The 24,868-nt window shown below is 36.5% G+C and overlaps 2 protein-coding genes across 2 annotated transcripts in view; both read right to left on the bottom strand.

Annotated features, from left to right (window-relative positions):
* Positions 1 to 6,908: 6,908 nt before the first annotated feature.
* Positions 6,909 to 24,868, bottom strand: part of LOC139140501 (uncharacterized) — a 172,617-nt gene continuing 154,657 nt past the window's right edge. Inside the window, exons 5-6 of the mRNA XM_070709807.1 lie at positions 8,691 to 8,804; positions 6,909 to 7,260 (exon numbers count right to left, since the gene is read on the bottom strand). Of these exons, the coding sequence (XP_070565908.1) occupies positions 7,102 to 7,260; positions 8,691 to 8,804 (273 nt within the window). The 3' untranslated portion in view covers positions 6,909 to 7,101. The remainder of the gene's footprint in view (positions 7,261 to 8,690; positions 8,805 to 24,868) is intronic.
* On the bottom strand, positions 17,866 to 20,861 carry LOC139139706 (toll-like receptor 2 type-2). Its single transcript, XM_070708565.1, has 3 exons — positions 20,722 to 20,861; positions 18,185 to 18,757; positions 17,866 to 17,978 (listed from the first exon to the last, which is right to left on the bottom strand). Exons 1-3 carry the CDS (start codon positions 20,771 to 20,773, stop codon positions 17,866 to 17,868), a joined length of 738 nt encoding a protein of 245 aa, XP_070564666.1. The 5' UTR covers positions 20,774 to 20,861.

Here is a 24,868-nt window from a genome sequence, read left to right as displayed (position 1 = left end):
ATAAAAAAAATATGTTCCAGAAAGTAACTTCGATGGATTTTTTCTTTGACCTCAGTGAGCCATCTTTGTTTTGCTAAGCCTCCTCTGCCCGATTTTTTCATTGACATTCGCTGGGAATATTTTTTTTGAAAATCTTCCAGACCGCCCCCAGGATATCAAATGGTCTACCCCTAATGCAATTCAAACCACATAGCTAGTACTCGCATACCCGGAGTACGTCATGTTGGCGCAAGTTGTGCCGTTACGATGTACGCCCTCTATAGTTTAGTAACGTCTCTCGTCCCAACTGATGGAAAAATCGAGTAAATCACAGACTGTGACCACAGGGGCTCATAAGTGCCTATTTAAGTCAATATTACAGCGTTTTTCTTTCTTTTTCAATGTTAGAAATAAAGCTGAAGAGCACAACATTTGTGTAGCTGTCTTTTGTGTAGCTTGATTGGCATGTATAGTGCGCCCTCAATGGGGAATGTGATCATATGTAAATACGACCTTTAGTTCCGTGACCTCTAGCCAATTCCTCTGGCCATGCCTTCTGGCCACGTGTACAGACGTCGCTGTGTTTACTGTACTGTAAATTAGTACAGTAAGCATAGCGAGGGCAGGGCAGGAAGTAGGCATGGCATGGCTAGAGCCGGGCCTAGAGGTCACGGAACTAAAGGTCACATTTACGAGGACGCACTATACATGCCAATACACGCTACAGAAAAGACAGCTACACAAGTGTTGTGCTCTTCAGCTTTATTTGTAACATTGAAAAAGAAAGAAAAACGCTGTAATATTGACTTAAATAGGCACTTATGAGGCCCTGTGCTGTGACGGATGTACAGTTACCAAGTTATGTGTTCGAATTTACATAAGAAGTGACTCTTATTCTATTGATTGTATAGTTAGACAAACGAAAATGGGAACTGATTTTACTCAAGGTAGACGTGGACAAATCACACTCATACATGGTGGAATTATTTGCTTTACAACCCTTTTCAGAATTAGAGCGCGAAGCCACTGCAGTGAACTGCAATAAAACTGCTTACACTAATTAGTTTCAGCTGTAGCCGTGGCCACTTTGGTGTTGAACAAGGCTACTTGATAAAGACCAAAAAGTCTGCTTGTACAAAGGCAAAACTAGCTCTGTCTGAGGCTCGAGTTGTAAATGAGAGTTTACGATTGGCACCCTGTGTTCAAGATTAAGATACAATGTAACATTACCATGCACTGGTCCATGTACAAATCTTTTTTATTTCAACTTCCCCAGACAAACTGTCTGCATGGGACATTACAATGTTGTCGACTTTGCCAGCTGGCTACAGCTGAAACTAATTAGTGTGAGCAGTTTTATTGCAGTTCACTGCAGTGGCTTCGCGCTCTAATTCTGAAAAGGGTTGTATCTATTACCTAAGTAACACGATTGGAACTAATTTGGAATAATTAAATTTTCATATTTTGAAAATTTCTCAAAAGTGTTAGGTGCCATATAGCTGAATATTGCAATATCGTAAATTACTCATAAAAACAAGTGTGTAACTTAAAAGAAAAGCAGATGAGATAACATTTGTAGAGTAAATCGACATTACTTCACCATCCGATTATCCTAAATTCAAAATAAGATAGAGGTGTAGATCACAGCACAGGGCGTTGTCTACATGTCCGTCCCCAGGGGTGGGTAGGTGTTTCGTTGTATCGCTAATAAAGATACATTCTACCAACCTTTGGTATTTCGGTCTTAACTTAGCACTGCCCTTGACAATCTTGCGTATACGTTTTATCAACATGCTACGTCTATTATCTGATGAGTTTGAGTGCCTAATTAGCCAAAGTAATCAAGGGTAAATTACTAATCTGTGGACGCTGTCACCAGATTATCACCGGATTAAATTTGACAAAGTCAACAACGAACGCACCAGCAAGGTATACCAAGGTAGACGGTGCAAAAGCTTCCATTGGAACTCTCTCAGTTTAAGTTCATTTGTAATATCATACACATTTTTCCAAATAAGGTTGATTTCTGATTCTCTAGGAGTTACATTTAAATTGTGAAACCATTTCAAAAGCTGGTACATAGGGGGTTCTGTACGCTTTCGTATGAGAATGGAATACAGTGTCTTACATGTCAATTTGTTCAGGGGAATTTTACTATCATTGGCAGAAACCTCAAAATTATCATCTGTAGAAACCATGGAGTAAAAACAACAATATTTCCTAGACCAGCCAAGTAAGAAGTGACGATCTGCATGGTCCACACTGTGATTCACATCATACCAAGCGTTCAAAACATTAATATAGAAAACTGGTAAAGCAGCTACAATGCAGTTTGGGACAACACGCCATAGAGAGTGTTGCTGTAATAAATTTGTGTTATTATCAAGATAAAAGTACGACCATGGTAACGCTGTCCATGTCGTGTCTTTACTTTCCACTAATCTTTTCACCCACATAGCCTGCAGTGCTTGCACTTGACATTTTACATTGATATGTACCTCCGCATTTGTAACCTCTTTCAAGCACTTTGTTTGAAATTTTCTTTTTCGTTTGACAAAGATGTCAATAAGACTTTGGACTTTCTGACATATATCTTCTGGTATACCAATTACAGAAGCAAGGTACATTATCTTTGATACAGCAAGAGATTTTGAAATAACGATACGCCCATAAATTGTAAGGTGGCGCCTTCCCAAGAATTTAACAAGTTTTCGAGTGATTTCACTTTTTCTTCCCAATTTAATTTCTTGCACAGTATATCATCATAACCAAAATATACACCCAGTGTTTTCACAGGGTTTGTAGTCCATTTAATGTTACCAACTTTCACAACCTTGTGTCTAAACTTGCCCAACAGAACCCCTGTCGTTTTCTTCTTATTCAGCTTTAACCCGCTACATTTGTGAAAGTTTTCCATAACTGTAAGAACTGATTCAACAGAGGCAATATCTTCAACAAAAATAGTTGTGTCATCTGCTAATAATGAAATCTTTGCTTCACGTATTGTGTTGTTTGGACCAGGTAATTTAAAACCTTTGATGCTTTTGTCATACCTAATTTTACATGCCAATATTTCGATCGCTAATACAAATAACAGGGCTGACAAAGAACAGCCCTGCCTGACACCTCTTTGAAGATTAAAGTAATCAGAGCACCAACCTTTGTACAGAATACAGCTCTGGATGTCATTGTAAAGTGTTTTCACCCACTGACGAAAGGATTGCCCAAAATTCATGGCAAGTAAAACTTCATTAATATAATTCCAATTGACGCTATCAAAAGCCTTTTCATAATCAATAAAATTGTAGCACCATTTTTATTGTGTTTTTTCGAATAGTGAAAGATATCAGCAATCAGTCTAATATTCTCGCCTATAAAACGTCCCTTTAAATAGCCTGTTTGATCTCTGTGGATTAAAGATGGAAGAACAAGTTTTAATCGATTGGACAGGGCCTTGGTAGCTATTTTATAGTCTGTGTTGAGAAGGGAAATTGGACGCCAGTTATTCAAATCACTTCTGAACCCTTTTTATAAAGGAGAGTCAGCACAGTCGTTTCTGAGAGACTGACATGACACCACTTCTGTAGGCTTCGTTTAAAGAAGCGACTAACAAATCACAAATTTCATGCCAAAAACAACGGTAAAATTCAACAGTTAAACCATCTGAGCCTGGAGATTTGTTTACTGCCATGCTATTGAGGGCTGCAAGACACTCATTTCTGACAATTCGCCTTCACAAATACTATTCTGGTCGTCCGAGAGTTGGGGAATGGGCGTTTCACCAAGAAAATCCATTAATGAAAGATCTTTATCTTTAGCCTTATATAAGTCACTATAAAACTTCTTCTGACCCCGTAAAATTTCTTCTGGTTCACACACGCACGTACCATCACTTGTGCAAAGTGATTTCATCTCTTTCTTCGTTGCGTTACTTTTTCTAAACTTAAAAAATACTTTGTACTTCTCTCGCCTTTTTCCACCCAACGCGCTTTAGAGCGAATTTGTGCACCTTCGGCCAGCATGGAGTACAAATCTTCCAGACGTTTTTTAATTGTACTGTAAACCTCAATATTGATATCTGATGGTTCATAAATCATACGCTTTTCTGCTGAACACAACTGCTTTTCTAATTCCAGTATAGTACGATTACTGTTCTTTGTAGCGTTATGAGAATAGACAGTTGTAAACTCCTTTATGTCTTTTTTTGTCAAATCCCATTTGACTTTTGCACTAATATTTGCGTAATTGATTTACATGATCTAATAATATTTCGCATACTGCTTACATAATCTTCCTTATTGAGCAAGTAATTATTGAACTTCCAGGTACCAGCTCCTCTGTCGTTTTTTTAGGGACTATTTCAAAATATACAGCCTTGTGATCAGTTTTCAGCGCAGGCCTTATGTCAACTTTTTTATACTTTTAACAAGGTGTTTGGCAATGAAAATATAATCAATTCTGCTGTGAATTGCGTTTGGGCGTAAACGTCGCCAAGTAAATTGTTGCAAATTAGGATGTTGTTGTCTCCAAATATCAACAAGGCCAAAACGAATCAACAACTTACGAAGGCAATTAACAGACTTATCAACAGTTACAGAATGAGAAATTCTATCAAGATGATTTATGGCGCAATTAAAGTCACCAGCTAAAACAGATTTTCATAAGTACAATGTTTATCAATTAGATTTGTCAAATTCAAAAGAAATTCTTTCTCTGTACACTCTCATTGGGTGCGTAAATACCACACAAAGAAAAACCCTGTTTGTCATTAGTACCATTTACAATTACAATTCTACCTAGTGGCGCTTAAAATATTCTCAAATTCGTAAATAAACAGGAAGGTACACAAATTATTATTCATAAGTAGACGGGAAATGGGCTCGCCGGTGACTGGTCGCGGAGGGAAAATACGGAGAAATAAAGTCGAAAACCCAAAGCCACGATCTCTACCGGTCGTGGAGAAATTAAAGTTAATGAAAACATCAAAGGCCTGAAAGCCAGGATCCAACGATCGGTGGTGTAGAGAAATGTCGAGAAAAATTCAACACTTTACAACCACCACCTGACGACCGGTCGTCGTGAGAAAATACTGAAAAAGTCGAAAACCTGAAGGCTACCACCTTACAACCGGTCGTAGAAAGAAATTGCAGAAACAAAATGAAATCACTTACTGTCTGACCGATTGGGAGAGAAAATATAGCAAAACTCAGTTACTAATAACAGCCATGTGGAAAGAAAGCAAAGAAAAACATAAATCTGATTTGACTGAATGAGGACAGCAACGCTATAAAATCTTCGATCACATAGATTGAGGTTATGACAACATTTTTTCGAATTTTGACGGTGGCATCGAAAAGAGTGTATATTACTGTCACACACGATGGCAGCAATCTATATTGAGTTGCCTGCTGCGGTGTTTGTTCGGTAGATGCTGTCCAAGTTTCGCTGAAGCTACCACCTCGATTGACAAAGGAAACTTGTGTAGATGCAGACGCAGGAAACGTGAGTCCATTTCCTTTACTTATGAATAATAAGTTGTGTACCGTCCTGTTTATTTACGAATTCATAAATATTTTAAGCGTCCACTAGTTTTACGGACGAAATCGTGACACTATATATGTGATCTTCACCCCTGTCTTATTTTACTTACCCACATCTGTGGTATCAATCCACTGATACGGACAGCCGATTACTGCAATTAGCCAGTTGGCAATGTGTGTGCACAGGTTGGAGAGGACATCAGAACTTGTCGGTAATAAAGAAAGCAGTCAGACGGTTTGCAGTCGAAATCTTTATTTGAAATATCACAGTAAAAATAACCGTTTCACAAAGACCCTAACCCTCCCCATCCCCGGGGACTGACATCTTTCCCCTGTGGTTTACAGGAATTGAGCTGTATTTAATTAACAGAACTGAGAAGTCTTTGCAGATTTGAATCGATGATCATTGGCTGTTGAATTTTCGTTAGACAATTGTAGAACATAAATGCAGCGATTGAATCAGATACATGGAGAAACTATGGCTATTTTCCATTTTATGCAAATTCTACAGACACTGAAGGCTTACAATTTTTCTAACAAATTCGACCGTGTCCTATTGTTCGACAGTAGGCAAGACCTATAACTTGAGTGACAGGAGCAAAGAAAAGTTTGAGGAAGGTGTCAAGAATTCCGTGTGGATTAATTTACAAGTTTGGTCTTGACAAGTTAAAGATCGATCTGTTTTATAATTCACGCAGTGCCCTTTTTAAGACAGTGGATCCACCCCGTTGGTATTGTTTTCTACACAGATAACCTTCCGTTACGTTCTACTATCTGAGAAGGATGTTTTAGAAAAATTGTTAGGCCAAAAAAGGACAAACACCCAAAAAATAAAAACAAAGTAAACGATCCACGATTATTTCTCAATGAAAGACTGTATACTGTAAGTTGACATCTTAAACTTTATATGAGCCATTAAAGAACTCAGGACCCATCAAAAATTTCCGACACATACATATTCCAATCTCATTTTTTACCACAATCTGAGGAATTTTTTCTTTACCTTACACTGCAGTGCGCTCAAGGGCCTGGCCAAACGAGGCTATTTACACACTGAATTTTAGCCACGGTAGACAGAGCTGGGCTACGCCAAATTGATGGTTTCCGTATGTACGATGCCTAGCAAGGATACAAAAAACCCGGCTTCTTTATTTTCATAGACTTAAAAATAGGATATAAACGCATCGTTTCACATTATTTACAGATTTTAAGTTGTCTCACCATTGACGTCTGCAAGATCATGGGTTCGTACATCGCCGGGCCCCTTTCGTCATTCACAAAAAGCTGCGAGCTACTTTCTTCTGTTTTTATACTACATGCATTTAGACCATTTTCTAAGGTGATCACACAATTATTACGGTGATTGTGTTTGCATTTAATTTTGCCATCTGTGATAAACGTTCAAACTTAAGTAGAATGATAGTTGAAACCAAAGTCTGAGTTTGGATAAAGAGTAATAAATTTAGACTATATCTTTAGTTTTTACTAGTCTGTGGATAGTATGTCAAATGCTTGCATTGAAATCTAGTTTAGGAAATCGTTGTTGTCTCATCTTCGATTGTCACATTATCTCTCAAACACATCAGACCAATTCCTTGAACTTTTCGGATTCCACATACTGACAGAGGCACAGTCCTTGTCGTGTGTGGCGCTGTCCTCTAACAGGGTTGCGTAGCTTCTGTTGATTGACTTTCCGAACGTAGTCACCACAAATCTCAGCAATGGTTTTTCGCGCTTTTTCCTAGGAAATAAAAGCACACTAAATGGTAAACCAACACCAGAAAAACATACAAAGTTTACATCTGTGTTTTGTATTATGATAAACGAAAATCTTCGAAATTATTCTACTGTTGAACTCTATACATTGATTTACAAAAGTGTTTGCGTAGGTGACAAAAGTTACGTTCATATATTATTCACTTTTCATTACTTGACATTATGTCTGTCCTGTATGTCTGAAACCCTCGTAATCTCTGCATCAGATATTAGAGTGGACTTAACATTCTACGAAAATATACCGATATCTATCTATCTATCTATCTATCTATCTATCTATCTATCTATCTATCTATCTATCTATCTATCTATCTATCTATCTATCTATCTATCTATATAGATAGATAGAGAGAGAGAAACAGATAGATAGATAGATAGATAGATAGATAGATAGATAGATAGATAGATAGATAGATAGATAGATAGATATAAATCATAAATGCGATTTTGGCCAGTTTGGGGACGACATTTCACAAAAAAACTGACTTTTTCGATAAGGCTTTACGTATTACATAACTCTTTCATTATGAACAATGCAGATTCGCAAGCTACACCGAAAATCAGTGCAGCTTGACGCGTGTTATTCATTTTTTCACAGATAAACTGATTCACAGTTGCCGATTGGGCCAGAGACGTGATACGTATAGTGCGTGATTGAGTAACTGTAATTATTCACATCATATCAAATAGCGATGCGACTGTATCACCATTTCAATCGATCAGTCTTCAGTTCTCGGTCTAGTCATCGTGACCGCTTCGTACAAGACTAGGGAAGGCCACATTGGTGAAGAGACATATCATGTGCAATTAGTTGTGAGTAACCTGACATCGCCAAGTATATCACTGCGGGATGTAATCCTTTAAAGTTTCAATCGTAATATTAACTGTATTGTTTCATTTTGTGCGATGTAATTACATCACTTCTGACCAGTTAAATACGTGTGCCTTTCTGTGTGCTTTTCGTTGTACCTGCATCCTCCAGCCTTCCTCACAATCAGTCTGGCAAGGCATACTCCTAGGCTAACTTTTGACTTGTTGGGTTTTTTGGCACTTTCCATGTGCCAGTTCTCATTTCAATGAACTCCGGGTGCCAACTTCATATAATTTTCTCCGTTGTATTGTTGGAAAGGCAACGGACACCTCTCTTGTGTAGGTTTTAATACCAACAGTGGAGAGTTTTTTGTCTAAAAGATTACTGATAACCCAGTCATCTTGACACTTCTTTTGTGTAAAAGAATACGGATAAGTGGGATGCATAATTAAATTTAGAGACTTGCCTAGCAAACTGTCCAATATTGAAAGAAAGCAAAATAGTTGAAACAATAGGCACGAGACAAAAAGTAGTACACACACCTACACAGACACACAGACACACAAAGAGAAACTTTTTCTTACTTTAGTTCCTGATTCTAAATCAGTGGTATCAAGTAAGGGGGTGATTTGTGAATCACTGGTATCGTACTCATTGGCAGTACTGTCTTCGATTGAAGTGTCACCGGACTTCGAAAACTGAAATGTAAGTTGCTATATGTTTAGCAATGTACGATTTAGTGCTCGGGTAGGAAAGTTCAGATAAATACAGATGGGTGTGTAGCAATGTCCAGCTATAATGACTATGGCAACCACTATGTCATGACTTTCTCTCCTCGAAGGCAATCCTTGGTCTAGAAATACAACGGTTATGAACATTATTCATACTACCTGGCGATAAAACGACGTATAATATTTTTTATGTAAAGCTTCACATGAATATGGAAGAACCACTTACGCACACCGACGCACTTTCAATAGGCGCATTATCACGAAATTCAATAGTTGATGAACATACCTTTTCTTTCGTTTGTTTTGCTTTCAAGTATCTTTCCAGCGCATCCTATGGTATTTGTACAAGGGAAAATTCGGAGGGTTATGAAGGTTAAAAAATGTAGCTTTCACTGAGGGCGTTGCTGATTTCACTTTGTTACGTCATTAGCTCATAAACCATATTCTCAATCGAAAACTGAAGAAATGTGAGACCGAGCTACTTGCTCATACTTACCAAGCACTTTGAGGATTTGAAATAAACCACATGAAGCTAGACAAAAGTTAAGGAAAGCGTAACATCGAAATTGCACATTTTTAGCTCACGTGTGTAAACACGTGGGCTAATGTCATAGCGATGTCTGTCTGTCTGTCCGTGTGTGTGTGTGTGTGTGTGTGTGTGTGTGTGTGTTAGTGTGTGTGTGTGTGTCTGTCTGTCTGTCTGTTTACACGATAACTCAAAAACGCCTGAACGGATTCAAGTTAGATTTGGTACACAGGTACCATATGCTACTTGCAAGAACTGATTAGATTTTGGTTAGTGTGGCTTGCATATTAATGAAGTTATGCAATATTGTTTTTTTCCGTACAATGGTTTCCCTATGGAGACGGTAATGACACTGTAGACATATATCAAGAAACACTGCACCAAATTTCATGAACTTTTCACAGATGATAGTCTCAGAACATTATGATGAACTGTGAGTGCCATGTCAATTATCTTCTTCTTTGCATATTTAATGAACTTTTGTCATTAGTCAGATAACCCTGAAATTCCTGCACGAAACTTTGTGATATTTGCAACAAATATTGATCTGATATATATCTAATTACAATTAGAAGCATTTGGCAGTGTCAAGTTAACAAATAGCTCATTTGCATATTTTATGAAGTTTTGTAATTAGTCATATAACTCCGATATAACTTCACCCAATGTGATTAAATCTGCTGCAGATACTGATCTGACTGATATCTAACTGTAGTGTAAAGCATTTAGTAGTGTGAAATTAATTAGGGTTCATTTGCATATTTAATGAACTTTGTAATTAGTGATATTACTCCAAAATTACAGCGTTAAATTTGATGAAACTTGCTACAGATGTTGATCTGATAAATATCCAATTGTACTGAGAAGCATTGAGCAGTGTCAAGTTAATAATTAGCTCATTTGCATATTTCATGAAGTTTTATAATTAGTCATATGACTCCGAAATAACTGCATCAAACGTCATGAAAACTGCTGCATATACTGATCTGACAGATATCTAACTGTGTTGTAAAGCATTTAGTAGTGTAAAGTTAATTAAGGGTTCATTTGCATATTTAATAAACTTTGTAATTAGGTATATAACTCTGAAATTACGGCACCAAATTTTGTGAAACGTGCTACAGAAATTGATTTGATAAATATTTAATTGTGCTATGAATCATTGAACAGTGTCAAGTTAATTTAGGGTTTATTTGCATATTTAATGAGCTTTTTAATTAGTGACATTACTCTAAAATTACAGCACTAAATTAAATAAAACGTGCTACAAATGTTGATCTGATGGACATCTAGTTGTCCCATGAAGCATTGAGCAGTGTCAAGTTAATTAACAGCTCATTTGCATATTAAATAAAGTTTTGTAATAAGTGATTAAACTCTGAGAGTACTGTGCGAAGTTGAAAAAAACCTGTTACATATAGTGATAACATATATCTTATTGTTCTGTGAAGGGTACTACTATTAATGAACCTGTTGTAAAACACGTGAGCATATTCAGTTCATATCTGGTTTTCTGTTGCAATGATTCTTCAGTCAGATATTATTTAGCGCAAACATTGTCATGTATAATTTTTACTTTTACTTAAATTTAAATGGATGTGTGTTTTTTAACTTTCTGTTATGTTTTGTCAAAAAATTCAATTTTGGACGTTGCCTACTAAGTGAACAGCGGTTTGTGTATATACATGTGTTTCGATGACTTGCATTTTGTCGGTATATCGCTTTGCTCAAAATTGCAAATTACTTTTTTAAAGTTGTGCCGCTTTGTTATTTGTCCAGGATGTTTATGCCAGAGCTCATTTGTTACAAGTCATAATGTTTTACCTTAAAAACTTAGATTAAAATGATAAATGTGTGTTGGAGATTGGGATGCTTCTTTAAAGCAACATAAATTACTCTGAAAGACTCACTATAGGTGTGTAGGAAACAGACTTCGAGTTAGCATTTTTTGTCATGAAAAGTAATATCGTTATCATATAGGATACTGCAGACTTTCTAATTTAATATTTTCAATCACGGTGTTTGACTTTACCACCTTGATAACAGGAAAATGAGTAAATTAATAAATTACTAAATAAGTAAATACATGAATAAACAATAAACAAACAAAAATCTATATATTAAACACCGCTTGTATGTTTTAAGCAACAAGCACCACAACATACGACATACTGTTTAATTTCGTAATTTGTAAACTGCCGATCATTGATTGACTTTTTTTGAATAATGGGAACAGCATGCAGAATTAATGTACCCTGCTAAACCCAAACTCAACTGTTTACTTATGCAGTCTCTGTGTTTGAGATGTGAGTAGCTGGCATGACTGTTGCTAACTTTTATACTGAACTTTTTGTGTTTGTTACCGCCGACGTGATCTCAATAGCTGTATTTTAATTAATACCGGAAGTTCCACCATCATGTCTTGTCTTCTGACATGTATAACTTTTTGACCAGGCTTTAGCATGCATGTTTCCTTGTCGGGATAACGGATATTACGTCATCATGTATGTCCTGTCTGTTCTAACAAGTATAACTTTTTTGATCAGGCAATCAGTATGTTTTCTTTTCAGGTACTAAAACTGACTTCTTAGCAGAGCAAAAGATTGACCGGTAGCATCCGTTGTTACTTCTAACGGTGGATTACCAAATCCAAATTAATATAGTAATGTAGCATTAAATAATATGTCTTTTTCTGGTCAAGCTATAAAATCAATTCCGTCACCTTTATTTGTGATGGCCAATAAATGACTTTCACTCGCATTGCAACTAGAAAACAAATATGCCGCCAATATCGTACATTCTTACTGACGTTCCATGAGTAGACATGGCCTCTTTTACCATAGAGGGAAGAATGAAATTTGCGGTGACCGAGTATCAACCATCAACATACAGATACATTCTCGATGATGACAATAGTAAAGGATACCCTTTGATAGGAAAAGCGACTGGTTTTCATGTTCCCATGATAATATCATAACTGAAAAGGTCGTAGTTGACAGCTCTTTCAGCCTGTTGTCTCATCCTTCTCACCTGTAACAAACGTATTCTTGGTAAAATCATGATTTCGAAGTCACAATCACCACGTAATGGTACATGAGACACTACACTTTGGTCACGCTATTATCACTATCAGGTTCATTGAATCGCTGACAACAAAATCAGTATTTGTGTTAAGGTGTGGGAAACTGTAATGCATGCATAAAAGCTGGAAACACCCTGTTTGTTCTACATTAAGGTTAAGCAATAACTGAAGTGGTGCAAATATGCTTTGTTGCACGTAAAACCTCAATAAGCTTCTACAGATGATATGTCTGTTTGTAAACTACAATTTCTTCTACGACACTTTAAGTCACGACGAAATGCTTATCATTCAGCTTGTCAAAGTAGTCAATTTTGTGAAGTCAAATGTCATTGTTGACAACTGAATTTTTACTGTGGACAAGATTTTTTCTGCTAACAACAAAGTTCAAATGCTACATAGTCTGTTGTGTCGGTCAGCTTAATACTTTGATGAAGGACAAAACGCACTTGTTTTGTAGAAATTATTGTCTTGGGTTGGAACTATTGTGCCTGAAGGTAGATAGAAATTCCTTTGGCTTACCACTTGTGGGGCTCATGCAAACGTAAAGCAATTTTTCGAACTAAAATAGTGCAACACAGTATCTATTACCATCCGTAGGTTTATGCTTGACGCGGCCAATATACAAGTGAAAGCCTAGACCTAATTAGCACCCATCTGGGGTCATTTCCTTGTCATTTTATAAAGAACGATATATAAAAGGAAAATTAAATACCCTTTCAGAAATCAGTTTTCAGTACTTTGCACTTCTCAAAAAGGGGTGTGCGATTTCTATTTATTTTTGTTTTAAAGTTAAGCAAAGATAAATGTTTAAGACACTTTTAATTACTCAAAATAGATATTCCGTTATGAAAAAAATTTATTGAAGGGCCGCATCGAAAAATCTTTCAGGTAGTAGCATACAGATGAACTCTAATTGACCGTAAAATAAAATAAAAAACGCGAATCATACCATCAAAGAGAATGAAAAAAGCTAAACTGAAAGTGGTTTCAGGTTCCGTACCAAGTTGGATCGTTCGCACATGTGAGGGATAAGATCGGCAAGGCATAACCAGATGTGAACTGAATGTGCTCATATCTAGAGGTATCGGCGATATATGCACTATGTGAGACGTCGGCAAAACGTCATCGATATTTCAATGAAAAATTCTACCTAGATAATTGCAAACATACCTCCTTTGTCCAACACACTGCCTGAAATTGTCAAATAAGCTCGTATCTTTGGGAAAATGCTTCATTAGTATGATGTATGACCGCTATCAATACTTGCTCGACTGCCGCGTGTGTGAAATCACGAAGTAATTATCGCGTTTAGCGAGATCTCGTTTGTTTGTTATTATTTTACTCCAACTAGAATTCCGATAAACGGGCTTTATAACAGCCGTGAGGCTCATTAATGGTAATACGCTTCACAGAACGATCAGATATCTGTTTTATCACAATATGCAGCAGGTTTCATCAACTTTCGCACATTCCTCTCAGAGTTAAATCACTAATTACAAAACTTTATTTCATATGCAAATGAGCTTTTTATTAACTTGACACTGCTGAAAGCTTTATGTGATAATTTTATATCTATCAGATCAACATTTGTAGTACGTTTCATTAAATTTGGTGCCGTAATTTCAGAGCTATATACCTAATTACAAAGTTCATTAAATATGCAAATAAACTCTTTATTAACTTCACACTACTAAATGCTTTACAGCATAGTCAGACATCAGTCGGATCAGTACTGCAGCAGATTTCATCACATTTGGTGCAGTTATATCGGAGTTTAATATATGACTAATTACAAAACTTCATAAAATATGCAAATGAGCATCTGTCTGTTTGTACGATATCTCAAAAACTTCTGATCAGATCAGAATCAAATCTAGTACATATATTAATTAGCAAATGGCAAGAACTGGTTATTTTTGGTGGGTGTAGCTTGCATATTTGTTGCTCATTTGCATAATTAATGATTTTAGAAAAACGGATGGACGTTAAAAACGACTGCACACAATTTGATGAGATTTGCTACAAGTGTTGACCACAATAAAATATATCAGCAGTGGGAACCATGACATGACATGAAAGATAGTTGCTAATTTGCATATTTAATGAATTTTACTAATTAGGGATATATATCTGATTTCATTTGATCAAAATTGACCAAACTTGCTATGTATATTGAAGATACTATGATTAAACATTATTGAAAGTCATTAAGCATTTTAAATTCAGCCAATTCCTAATTAACATAGTTAATGAACTTTGCTAATTAGTGATATATATCTGAATCGACTGGACCAAAGTTGATGAAACTTGCTTCATATATCGAAGCTACTATGATACAATATTATTGAAAGTCATTAAGCATTTTTACTTCAGCCAATTCCCAATTTGCATATTTAATGAATTTTCATAATTAGGGATATATATCTGAATTGACTCTATCAAAATTGATGAAACTTGCTATGTACATTAAAGACACTATAATACAATATTATTGAAAGTCATTAAGCAGTTTTTCTTCAGCCAATTCGCAATTTGAATATTAATGAATTTTCATAATTAGGTATATTATCTGAATGACTTGATCAAAATTGATGAAACTTGCTATGTATATTAAAGATACTATGATACAACATTATTGAAAGTCATTAAGCATCTTTCTTCAGCCAATTCCTAATTTACATATTTAATGATCTTTGCTAATTAGGGATATATATGTCTTAATTGACTGGACCAAAGTTGATGAAACTTGCTATATACATTAAATATACTATGCTACAACATTATTGAAAGTCATTAAGCATTTTTTCTTCAAGCCACTTCCTAATTTGCATATTTCATTATCTTTGCTAATTAGGATATATACTGGGATTTACTTGATCAAAGTTGGCAAAACATGCTATGTACATTGCTGATTATACCAGTTTCAAACAATATCGAAAGTCATTTCACATTTTATGTCAACTAATTTATAATTTGCATATTAATAAGCTTTCACAGCTCGGCATATATGGCTTGAAGGACTTGGCCAAGGTAATTACACTTGCTATTTAAAGTGGTGATACAATGACAGCAGTCAAAGAACTTTAATATTTTTATTTCAGCTAATTACATATTTGTATACTTCATGACCTTTTAGAATTAATCGGCGGTGAATATTGTTCATTATGTTGATCATAATACTTTCAATGAAGTTGCAAACATGTGGCAAAGGTTCAAATTTACACATAACTGCAATATATAATGAAATACGTGAGCATTTTCAGTTCATATCTGGTTCATAACGTTTTAGATCTTCATCAAAGATTGCTTTCTCATTTCATAGTTTCGATGTCAAGCATTTGTTTGTGATCTGGGCCGTGAAAGGTATTAATCTTGCGACCACATAATTACAGCAGCATACGTACAGGGGTTTTTCGGTAGCCTATAATGGGTAAAATACTTCCTTGTAGTCAATATTACGATCGTCTTGAAATCAGGTGATAGGGCCGTGACAAGCCATCGTATGCCTTACAGAAAAATAGTAGTATTTTTCCACTTGACCATTTTGACCCAATATTGTATATGTAAACCTAATATTCAGGGAACTAAGGTTTCATAGAGCTTGTTGTTAAACAAGTAATATTATAACAAGTAATTTTTACTGCCTGCATTCCCTAATCTTTATCTATCTAATCTACATCTTTGCCATTACATAAGGTATATGATGAAACATTTACGGTCCTGATACGGTTTTTGCTAGCTGTGATATCGCAGCGGTGCTGTGGCGTCTGTCGATGGCATTCGGGTCAAGGGTCGGTTATGTGGCGATGACCCTTGACCAGAGCGCGATCGATAGACGCCACAGCAACCCTCTTATATAACAGCTAGGTGTTTCCGAACCTCGGTCTCACTACGGCGTAATGGCCCTCGCATGCTCGGGCCATTCCGCCGCACAACCTCGGTCCGCAAAAGTCGTATCAGGGCCGTAAGACAAATGTTGTATGTTCGTATGTTTGCACGTCCGTCCATGTGCCTGCCTGTGTGTAAGCACTATTGATAGGTGGTGAATTGATTCATACATGTATGCAATGTGATTGTAAATCGTCACCTTATGTCGGGGAACCTAAAAAGAATTATGCTTTTACTGATTAAAACAGGCCTTACCACGACAACGGATGCTGCCAGCATGATCAAAATGACAACTGAAAGGCAATAAATCATGAGCACAGTAACGTTGGTTACATTGCGAAATTCCAGAGAGAGACGCCTATTATTGCGAGACACAGAGTCGTCACAATCCCAGTGACACGCAGTATCTTCAGAGTCATGGATAGGGAGCAGCCGTAACAACAGCTGTACCTGGTTTCACGAAGGATCTCAAAAACATCATCGATGTCGTCTTTGGTGACCTGCAATAGTAAATAAAGTTGTCCTGCAAATCTTTGGTTCTGTTTGTAAGCATTTAAAATTTCAACGCTTAAAGGTATTCGGTCACCTGTTTTTTAATAGCCAATCAGATTTTACGGGCATCCCCACACCACCAGCCATGGCATACTTAGCAGCGTCGTCTGCATGACCTTTGATGTATCACATGTTGAGGACCGACGGCTACAGGTGTTACAAGGTAGTACCCTTTACCATATATGGAGTATGCAAATTTACGATGAGCGTGTACCTTTAAAGCAGAACGGGTATTCACTTTTGATGCTATCACCTGTGGTGACTGAAGATTTGTATAGAAAAAACAACAGGTCACTGCAGTGTTAAATGTAAGTGTCAAGGAGCATTCTCTAAATATGAACTTCGACCTTTCAACATCTATGTAATACTATATTCCTGAAACCTCAATATGAGGTTTACTGTATCCTGATATTACACCGACAATAGGCTCAATAAAGAACAGTATGTGAAATAAACCTCAGCGATAAAATCGGCACCATAAACATAACGAAAAATTTATGTTGATAATGTCCATAGCATGTGAAGTTACCCTTATTCCTCTTGAAGACAGCGTGTTGTAGACGTCTGAAGAATCGAGGTTAGATGAGAAGCGAGCGATAGTCTTGCCATTAAATTTGTCTGCAATAAAATTTGAAAGTGGTTATATGAACTACTTAGATAAAAAGCCACTAAATTACTGCACGACTCCTAAGTCCCCCAAAAATATTTTTTTTGCTGTAACCCGACCTACCCCAGCAAATTCGCCGACCCCTGGTATTGTTTGCATTATCAAACTGTACTGTTTAGTATGGGTCTCAGCCAACAAAAAAAAATACCAAACAACGAAACTGAACTGACGAAAACATTTTACATTGATATTTTTTAACACAATGTACTTCATAGTTTGATTAAAAATATGACACGACCTCCAAAATGAATCTATGCATATAATCTTGAATAAGTCTTACATAAAGACATTTCAGACAGCCTGTGATAGCCTATCACACATGAACGGAGAAAGCAAAAGTAAAGGAATCAATCGATTTGAAATCAAAACGTGCCTGCTTCGTGACCGAATGAAAACAGTTCTGAAGACTTTCATTTTCGGTGTTATCTGAAATGAAAAATAGTACCAGATCATGATGTTATGCTGACCAGAGACGCGTTCGAAGAATACATTCTAATGCTAACTATACAAATGATCAAAGTATGTTAGGTACAAGCGTCAAAAGGTTTAACTAGCATATAAACAGTGAGACAAACATATGTTTTTGAGAGAGAAAAAGAGAGAGAGAGAGAGAGAGAGAGAGAACCACACACCTGTTTTCAGTATTTCGAGAAACTTCTCCCAGAACTGTGGGTCTTGAACTTCAAGATATGTCAAATGCGATATGAAATCGGGAATGATGCAGTCATGAAGCAAGACTGGAATTACAACTTTCTGTTCTCTGAAAAGATGCTCTCTGAGAACAATCTGCATTTCATATCCACACCATGGACTTCGCAGAAAGTCAGGAGATAACACAAGAACAGTCTTACGGCTCATTTTTATGCAGTTCATGATGTTGCTTGTGATGGCTTTGCCACCGATGAAATCCTTTGAGTCGTAACTGCACTCTATACCATACTCTTTTTCCAATCTCTCTGCTGTTTGAATCACCCAGTCTTTGTCCTTGCTGCTGTAGGAAAAGAAAACGTCACACTTGGTAGGTGTGACGTCAGTGTCGGCGGCGCCTTTGTCTGTAACAAGCCCAGATTGCTTCTCGGTACCAGAAGTTCCCGCTTGCCCGATAGATTTGCTTAAAGATTTAGAATCATTGTAGGAGTCTCCGCTGTTAGAAAATGTTGTTGCTTGTTGTGGGTAATCTGCCATTGCATCTCCATCTGCCTTACCTATAACATGGAATTTATCAGAGTCAATTCAAGTACTGTTCGTTTGCCCACGGTGTATCTTAATGGTGTTAATTTAAAAAAACTTGTTTTCGTAGAGAACAAAAATATCTTGTTTATATATTAACAACTCACTTCAGAGACGATGCTGACATTGAATGACAGAAAAGATCGTTCTACGTTTCAGCTTATATGCTTCTTAGGAAATTCTCCTCATGTTCTTTTGATGTTAATGTACGATATTTCAGATTTATTGTCATCAATTGTATGGGGCACACCTCTGGTTCAACCATACTGCAAGTGCCCTGAGGGTCGCCTACAACAATGCGGCTCGGATATTTCTAGGATTTGACAAACGTAGTAGTGCCAGTGAAATGTTTGTCACCAATAATTTGTACAACTTTGATGCACTTCGTAGAAAACAAATGTATGTTTTTATGACACGCTTATCGAGAAGCAATCTGAGAGGTGTTTTCAGTTTATTTTTACACAGTAAAACTGTCAGATAACTGTTAGAAAATGATATAGGGAGAGCACAAGATGAGGTTTTCTCTCCTCTTGCATAAAAATTTTGAGAAATTGAGGTGTGTAATGGTAATAATAATAGGGGATTTTATTATACTTTTTCTTGATGTGTGTTTGAGTCACAATGTTCAACAATCGAACAATGACAATACATTTTGTACCTGGAAACACTTCTCAGTTTGCATGAAATTGCAGATCAAAGAATATGCGGCGGAATGGCAAATCTGCGATTTTGTTTTGACATTAGCAAAGTCTTACATGTGTGTAAACGATATTAATGGACCAACAGTTAGTGTCAGTCTTTTTCTTAGTCCATTCATTATTTGTTTGCAGCTTTCAGATTTTACAGCCGGAGACTTTGCAAGCCGTGTAATATCTCCGGCTGCACGGCTTCTAATGAAAGGCCTGAATACGGTATGGTTAGATATCAAAGTGGTTATTGAACTTAAGTCAATTAAAATATATGTTTCTGTGATAAGGATGAATTCACAACAATTCAGTTTTGTCGTAAATCCTGTGCACTACTAATGTACTTTGCTGAAAACATTCCTGCATGACCTTCTCTTTATATTTAACTTTTATAAGAGTGAAATATACTTTTTCAGATAATCATTTGTATGTCTGGAATGCATTTCATACATTTTTATTCATATAGGAATCAAAACTGTGTTTCTGCAATATTGTGTTTATCAAGAGATTGCCAGAACTTCTGTCAAAGAGGACAGAGAAAATAAGCAAGACAAAGAAAACAAAAATTTAATGTAGAGATTAAATCTACATTGGGTTGAAAGATACAAGAAATTTCTACTGCTCAGGTATTTTTTTACCATGACAAATTAGTTTCTTGCAATAAATCAAGAATTTTTATCGAGACAGTCCAATGCTTTATATATTTGGAGAATTAGCTTTTTTACACATTCTCCTAAATAATCAGTACCCTATAAAAAAGGAGAGTAGATGTTTCTTATGCTTAAAAGTCACGTATACTAATTTTTTTGACAGGAAATACTGAAACATTAGTCATATAGTAATGATGGTCAATATACTTGGTTTACATATCAAATTGTACCATGTTTTTATAGAATTGTACCATTTAAAAATCTATTTTGTTTCATTCTTTTCTATAATTTTGTATCATTTCATAGCTACACTAAATGCTTCAGTACATTTCCAAAATGTGAGTAGCCACTCCTTTTACCTCTCCACATTTCGAGTAACCCCCTTGCAGCTTTCAATTTTTTTAATTGCGCCCTCAGATTCCTCCGACCCCCAATCCGTAAATAACGACGGCTCCCTAAGGAGTAACCAACATTGTAAAGCTTTGAGAACTGGGTATCATGCAAATATCCCTCTAGAATTGTGCATTGCTGCAACAACTCAACGTTAAGTAATAAAAGCCACACTTCGACCGTACCTCTGTCGACATCCAAATATTGTCTTACCTCGTCTTTGTGTGTTGGCAGTCTCATCGACGGGGATTTCTGCTGTCGCCATTACGATATTTCAACTAGGGTATCGAAGCGGTGGATACAAAGAGAGATAACGATATATAGATAGCGTTAAAATTGAGGGTCGTGCTACGTTGAAGTATTTACAGCAAGGACAGTGTTATATAGAAAAGAAGGGAATGTGAGTATGCGCAGTGACTCTTTATGTGACAATCGTTGAACTGTGAATATGCAACTGGCCTAATCTGATTAAAATCAGATGTACAGATGGCAACGTCTCCACTTTTTGGTGTTCATTGCTGTTATTGTTATCTGATAAATTTGAGCACGGCTGCTGCTTTTTCTAATACAGTATAGCACTAATCTCGCTTGACCTATTTCGCTTTGCTGACCCAATTTAAAGCAGCAAAGTAAAGTGCGCCGCTGGCGGTAGGTTTTCATGATCCATAATATATGAATATGATACGCTGATAATTAAGTTATTACCGTTGTATTTGGATATTCATACAGTACCTATTATGAAATATTTAGCATAACTGAATATGTCGCTACATGTCAAGCTTGGTGCGGCGCATTGAATATATAGGTGGCCAAGGAAGGCGTATTGAGGCATGAAAATCTCGCAATTACGGTTTCAAGTCTCATATAATCGAGTTTCATATGTTGTGTTATGTATTTATGATTAGTCCTGACGATTTGGCAGTGAGGAATTAATGCAATGATGCTGGACATGAGCGTAAAATAGAGGAGAAGCGTAACTGAACTACCCGATTCACTCTTACAAACTACAATCTGAGTTATACATATGCTGTTGACCTACATTTCCATTTTTTTTTTGTCATTATATCAATCTAACGTTGTAAAATAGCAAAACTGAGTAAAACAGATGGCTGAACGGCCAGTTTTCTATGCAGGTAAACTTTGCCGTCTTCCTATTCCCCAACCATTTGGTATCTGACATATTTTTCAGCAGTGACGGGTGCTTTATCATTTAAAATTTTGCAAAATTCTCTGTTTAGCAACCTTAACAACTACACTTTTGTTTATATTTTTAATGATTCAAAGAGGTTTTTTACTAGAGATAAACGATTAAACTCATATGAAAACGTAAATATTTTTCTTGAAATTTATCTCGAAGTCAATTTAAAAGACATACCTTCACAATATCTTTTTCCTTCCTAACTATGCGTATCTTATAAAAAAATTTCAAGACTATAGGTAATCAGTCTGCAGAATGAAAGAGACACTGATGGGGCTAAGTAATGTGGAAAACATACTTCGTGCATTAGAACGCTTTCCAACCGTAGTAAATAAGTGCAACTGTATGTAATTTCTCCTAAATATATTTGTGGCATTTTTACGCATTATTCAACTTGAAACACTCTGACAATTAATGGCGGTATTTTTTATGTCACTATTTGGTCGAACATAAGGACTTTTGAAATGCCTCTTCTCATTCAGATAACAGTAACTGTTATAAGACTCATTGCATTGTAATTGAACTGTATCAATTAAGACAAATAGCCTAGACGTGGTAAACATTTCTAAAAATACAAATACATAAGTGCAAATATCATTTGACCGAAACTTCGTAAGGTAATCTTTGGTGACCTTTTGTAAACAATTGAACGACTGATTCAAGTTTTCATTGAATATTTTTGAAACGAATTGCAGAAAACAAAATTTCGTTGCGTAAGCAAATCTTTTGTGGATTTAATAATTAGTAATTACGAACTATGAAGCTAATTGAACAGTTCTAAAACATTGCATATATATTATATGGTCGAAAACTGGGCTTCAACTGCCAATTTCTATCAGACAATCAAATACGAAAAAGGAAACGAATCGCTAATATAGAACGTTGACGTATATCATATGGAGGTAGTAATTTACTTCTATTCACTCATTCAGTGTATATATCTCGCTTCTGGTGAGATGCTATGCATATTGTAAAGTGTAAATATTAATGCTCTAGTGAATCTATCTGCTGGCCGAATAAACACTACATTGACTATTTTAGTTTTCAAATGTACAAATATCTGTTACATGGGATTAAACAATCTCAATTTAATTTTCTTTTACAATTATAACAATTATAAAAGTTTACTCAGATCCTATGACATGCCAGTGTCTTTGTATAAGATACGAATACAATGCTCTACATGTAAATCTAGGCAAAGGTATTCATGAATAATCATCCTCTGCAGAATGTACATGGTAGAAACATTTTAATATAATTGACCCCCTAGCACAAAATGGCCAACATACTTTTACTTTTTTAAAGTACACAAATGTCATAGGAATTATGCTTATTTATCTTTACTTAGATTATCAGTTCATTCACTCGAGCGTTCGGTTAAGACAAGAAAGGGCCATGGGAGCCGAATCATAGGCATGACGTGTATGAGTTTCATCTCTTCTAAATAAAAATTCAGTGTTATATCAGATTTCAATCTTTGTGAGCCTCCATTTTGTCTGATTCCATACAACTTCGTTGATAAACTGCATGACAGCCCTACGCCCACAAAATTAGTCGCTACACATCCAGACGCATTATATTTACTTGTTTTGTTTATTTCTGTGTGACTCTGGCCATGACGCACCTGCCTTCAAGGTTCAATGTATTATTTTATGGCACCGATAGTGGGTTTGTGTTGGGTGTGACAGTTTAGTCAGTGATAACCATGACCATGACCACGGACCCAGTGACGGGGGGTGGAGTGGGCTACTTTTACACTCGGACGGTCAATGCCATCCTACTGAACGTCGGAGTGTAAAAGTAGCCCCATCCCACGTTCCGTCAGTGGGTATGGGGTGCTACCATGACCCCTTTGTTGACCGCGGACATCCGGTAACTATTGGTTTCTTGCGCTTTTCTTTGCGTCATTGTCATTCTGACATTGAAAACAAATGATCGAAATTTGGAATTTTCAACCACTGCACGACATTCCTGATTAAAGTTTCAGTATACATGAGTGGCATTTTTATTGCGAAATTCTGCATAATCGCCGGTGGAATTGTTAGCGCACCTGAAAGGAATGACAGTAGATGGTTCGATGGTATTGATGGTTTTGCTCAATTTAGAAAACTAAGTTTCAGGTTTGGCTGGGGCAGTCACCAGGCAGTCAATATACGGCTAGTTTTATTACAATTAGCCTGATTGTCAAGCTTTCCGTCATCGTTGCCAATGTTAATAAAGGACAGTGAATCGGTAAAAGCTCGTAATAAATCTCTAGCACAGCATCAAAGCAAACTGAGACTCACCATGCCGTAAGCATTCTGTCTGATTGAGCTAACGTGAAAAAGTAAGTTTTGTCCTGGTTGACTAGAAACAAATAATATTGATTCACCACACAGATTTACTAATCTTTGTTTGCCTGAAATGAAGGATGTGAATTTACGCCGTAAATTCACTTAGTATGAAATGTCATATACAGAAAATTAAATCTTATAATTGTTGGGTGTCTTGTTTCTTTTTCATTAACAGCACGGTCCCATTTTGCCGACCAACCATCAAACCCAACTAGATGCATGTATGTCCCTTCGTTTTCAATCATTTCTTTGACAATTCCTTTGATTCATTAGTTACCATCGTCAAGAGCCTCTACTTTACAACCAACCACGAAGCCTTCCATGACGTCTCAAGCGATGCTATGCAGTTGTAATTCTTGTCAGTTTTGTGTAGCTGAGACTTTATTACTGGCAAAAGGAAGTTCTAACACCTCACGAACACAAGGGGTCATACAAAATTATGGGAAGAGACCATTAGACCAACCAGCTACATGTTTCCCGAAAGGTGCCAAGTACATTGGACTAATCCAACATTTGAGGAAAAACAACGGGAACAATAGAATTTGTTGACGGTCCATAATCCCAAACTGGTCAATTGTTTCAGTGGGCGCAGGTCTGGAAAGTGCTCAATAACCTAATGAGGGGGTCTTGCGTAACATAACAACATTTCCCGAGTACTGAATGTTGAGTGGAAATATAGGTGTAACAAGTGGTGGATGATACGGGTAGCGCAACAAGCCTAAAAGAGCAACGGTTCCTAATAATATAAGTACGACCGACAAATGGCCCACAGGTAGTAGACTGATTACACATCCTAACTGATGGTTGATTGGTCAATTTATAGATAGAG

The sequence above is a fragment of the Ptychodera flava genome, chromosome 9, assembly GCF_041260155.1.
Source record: "Ptychodera flava strain L36383 chromosome 9, AS_Pfla_20210202, whole genome shotgun sequence".
Taxonomy (NCBI): Eukaryota; Metazoa; Hemichordata; class Enteropneusta; family Ptychoderidae; genus Ptychodera; species Ptychodera flava.
This window is presented reverse-complemented; position numbering and strand designations above follow the sequence as displayed.

Excerpts from the sequence above, each read along its gene's own strand:
- LOC139139706 (XM_070708565.1), bottom strand. The coding sequence starts at position 20,773 with ATGGCGACAGCAGAAATCCCCGTCGATGAGACTGCCAACACACAAAGA. Across the intron at positions 18,758-20,721 it reads TGCCAACACACAAAGACGAG|GTAAGGCAGATGGAGATGCA; the intron begins GTAAGACAATAT and ends TCCATGTTATAG. Across the intron at positions 17,979-18,184 it reads TCTCGAAATACTGAAAACAG|ATAACACCGAAAATGAAAGT; the intron begins GTGTGTGGTTCT and ends TTTTCATTTCAG.